The following is a 2775-nucleotide window of genomic DNA, read 5'->3' on the forward strand; positions in this document are numbered from 1 at the left end:
CCGGGGCCGGGGCTGGGGGGTGTCTGTCCTACGTCGCTTTCGGAGGGACATCCCTGCCCCATGGCAGCCGCCCACTCGCCCCGCCGGGGATGTTAGAGTCCGAGGGGTCCCGCGGGGTCCACGGGCTTCCTCTGCGTTTCTTGGAGGGCAACGCCCCCCCGGACCTGCGTGAGAAGAGGGCGACATGGCGAAAGGTGGTTTTAATCGAAGCCTGGGTTTTTTCCTCCGGGGGCTGCTCTTCTGCTCCCTGCGTGACCCTCCCTCCCTCCCTCTCTTTCCTCCCCTTCTCCTCTCTCTGCATCCCTCCCTTTGCCTCCCCTCTTTTTTTTTTTTTTTTTTTTTTTTCAAGATGCATTTTAAAAAGAGCCTCTCGTGTACCCGCCTGTCACGTGGGGAGGCCGGAGGGGGCGGTCCTTCTCCAATTACAGTAAAATTATTTTCTCAATTTCTGCAGTGAGTTTTTATTGGGGCTGGAGCTTTATTTTTTTCCCTCCTTCTCCGTCCTTTTCCCCCCGAGCGGCAGCCAATGAGGCAGGGCCCGGCCGTTGCGTCAGGGCAGCCCGGCGGGGAAAGGCAGCTCTCTTGCAGCTCGCAACCTTTTAAAAAGATCCGGGGCCCCCCTCGGGCAGTGGCTGCGTTCCCCATGCCCAGGCCCCCGCGCCGCCCCGCATGCAGCCCTCCGAGCATCGCGGCCCCGCGGGCCTCGAGGGGCTCCTGGCAACCGGGGGCTTCGCCAGCAACCAGAGCCGGGCCCTGCTGCCCCCGCCGACCCTAGGCGGCCCCTCACCTCCGCCCGGGCTGCATCCCGGCTACCCGGCCGAGGAAGCGGCCAAACCGTGCGGCCCAGGCCCCGCCGCCCCGCCGGGCCCCGCCGGCCCGCCGGGCCCCGCCGCCTCCGCGCCGCTGCCCTACGGATACTTCGGCAGCGGCTACTACTCGTGCCGCGTGGCCCGCAGCACCCTCAAAACAGGCCCCGCACCGGGCGCCTTCCCCACCGACAAGTACTTGGACTCTCCCGCCGGCAGCGAGGACTTCCAGAGCCGCCCCGCCGAACTCGCCTTCTACCCCAGCTACGGAGCCCCGTACCAGCCCGTGGCCAGTTACCTGGACGTTTCGGTGGTTCAGACCTTAGGAGCCCCGGGGGAAGCCCGGCACGAGACTCTTTTGCCCGTGGACAGTTACCACCAGCCGTGGGCTTTGAGCGGCGGCTGGAACAGCCAGATGTGCTGCCCCAAAGAGCAGAGCCAGGCCGGCTACTTCCTGAAATCCGCCTTTGCAGGTAACGTCCGTATCCCCGGGGCGCGCAGGGACCGCGGGGCTGGGTGGGGAGGACGGCGCGGGGCCGCGCAGGTGGGATCTGCACACCCCCAAAGGGGGAAAGAGGTTAAAATAACACGACGGGGAATTGCTCTCGCCTCGTGCTCCGTCTTTCTCGCAGATTAGCCCACATGGCAGCCGGTAAGCAAGTTGGGGAAAATATCTGGGTTTATCACATTTAGAGTCGCTCTAGTTTAACGGGGCGCACTGCAAAACGATACCGCTCTGGGAGGCTCAGCTCCCATCTGTTTCGTGTAGGTTCCTTGCCATTAACTCTGTCTCAGGGAAAAAAAAAATCTGGGGGAAAAAAATAAATATCGTTAGGAAAGACAGGCGACAGGAAGGTTGGTCTCTCCTGCTGGAAAAGAGGGAAATAAATGGGATGAGGGGGAAAGGGGCTGCTTTTTTTAAGAGGAAAGACGGGCGAGCGCTGGGGGAAATGGAGCAAATGGGATCGGGGAGCGGGAGGCTGATCCGGGCCCCGTAACCTTAGATCCTCTCGGATCGCCCGGCCCGGCCCCGCTCAGCCCCGTCTCTCCCCGCGCCCAGACGCTGCGGCTCAGCTGCCCCCCGACGGCTGCTCCTTCCGCCGGGGTCGAAAGAAGAGGGTCCCTTACAGCAAGGGGCAGCTGAAGGAGCTGGAGAAGGAGTACGCCAGCAACAAATTCATCACCAGGGACAAGAGGAGGAAGATCTCCGCCGCCACCAACCTCACGGAGAGGCAGATCACTATCTGGTTTCAGAACAGGAGGGTGAAGGAGAAAAAAGTCGTCGCCAAAATCAAAAGCAGCGGCACCCCGTGAGGAGGGGACAGCCCTCACCGCCGCCCACGGCAGCAGCCCCGGCCCGCGCCCGCCCTGTCGGGCCGTCGTGCTCTGCTCCGTTTCTTCGGACAGTTCAAACCCGGCCACAAGCGACGGCAATTTCGGGAGACACAACATTGCCCCGTCTGCACGCAGAGGTCCATGTACAGTTCTTTCTGTTTTTACAAGGCCACTAAAGACATACTATTTCCCTCCAACTTTTTTTTTTCTAATAAAGCGAGAGGGCTTAAAAAAAAAAAAGAAAAAAAAAGCCGTCTGAGTTAATTGACCCCAAGGATGTAACTCCCACTGCTTTTTTCCTGGCACCCCCAGCTCTCCTGAGTGTGATGAGAGCCAGGCTCGGCACGGAGCTCTGGGGAAGTTCACAGAGGAAATGATCTGAAGGAATGAAAAGTCTTATGTATCGCAGGGGAAAAAAAAATCATTATTTCTACGCTGAAGTATCCAAATACCTGTGTAAACGAGAATGAACATAGTCCGGATGTGTTGTATGGAAACACACGCAAACAGTTTGCCTAAATCTGTGCTTCTATGCTAAAGGCAAATATATGTACGTGTAGGCACACAGTTATGAAGATCCATGCTACATGTTTGTGTAGTTATATATAAAGTAAACATATGCACATATTAAGGA

General features: G+C 58.8%; 1 protein-coding gene across 1 annotated transcript; it reads left to right on the forward strand.

Annotated features, from left to right (window-relative positions):
* The first annotated feature begins 492 nt into the window (after positions 1 to 492).
* Positions 493 to 2120, forward strand: HOXB13 (homeobox B13). Its single transcript, XM_010223787.2, has 2 exons — positions 493 to 1279; positions 1867 to 2120. The coding sequence occupies exons 1-2, from the start codon at positions 670 to 672 to the stop codon at positions 2118 to 2120; spliced, it is 864 nt and encodes a 287-aa protein (XP_010222089.2). The 5' UTR covers positions 493 to 669.
* Positions 2121 to 2775: the final 655 nt, after the last annotated feature.

The sequence above is a fragment of the Tinamus guttatus genome, unplaced genomic scaffold (assembly GCF_059628265.1).
Source record: "Tinamus guttatus ecotype Peru unplaced genomic scaffold, ASM5962826v1 Tinamus_guttatus_pri_ptg000463l, whole genome shotgun sequence".
NCBI lineage: Eukaryota > Metazoa > Chordata > Aves > Tinamiformes > Tinamidae > Tinamus > Tinamus guttatus.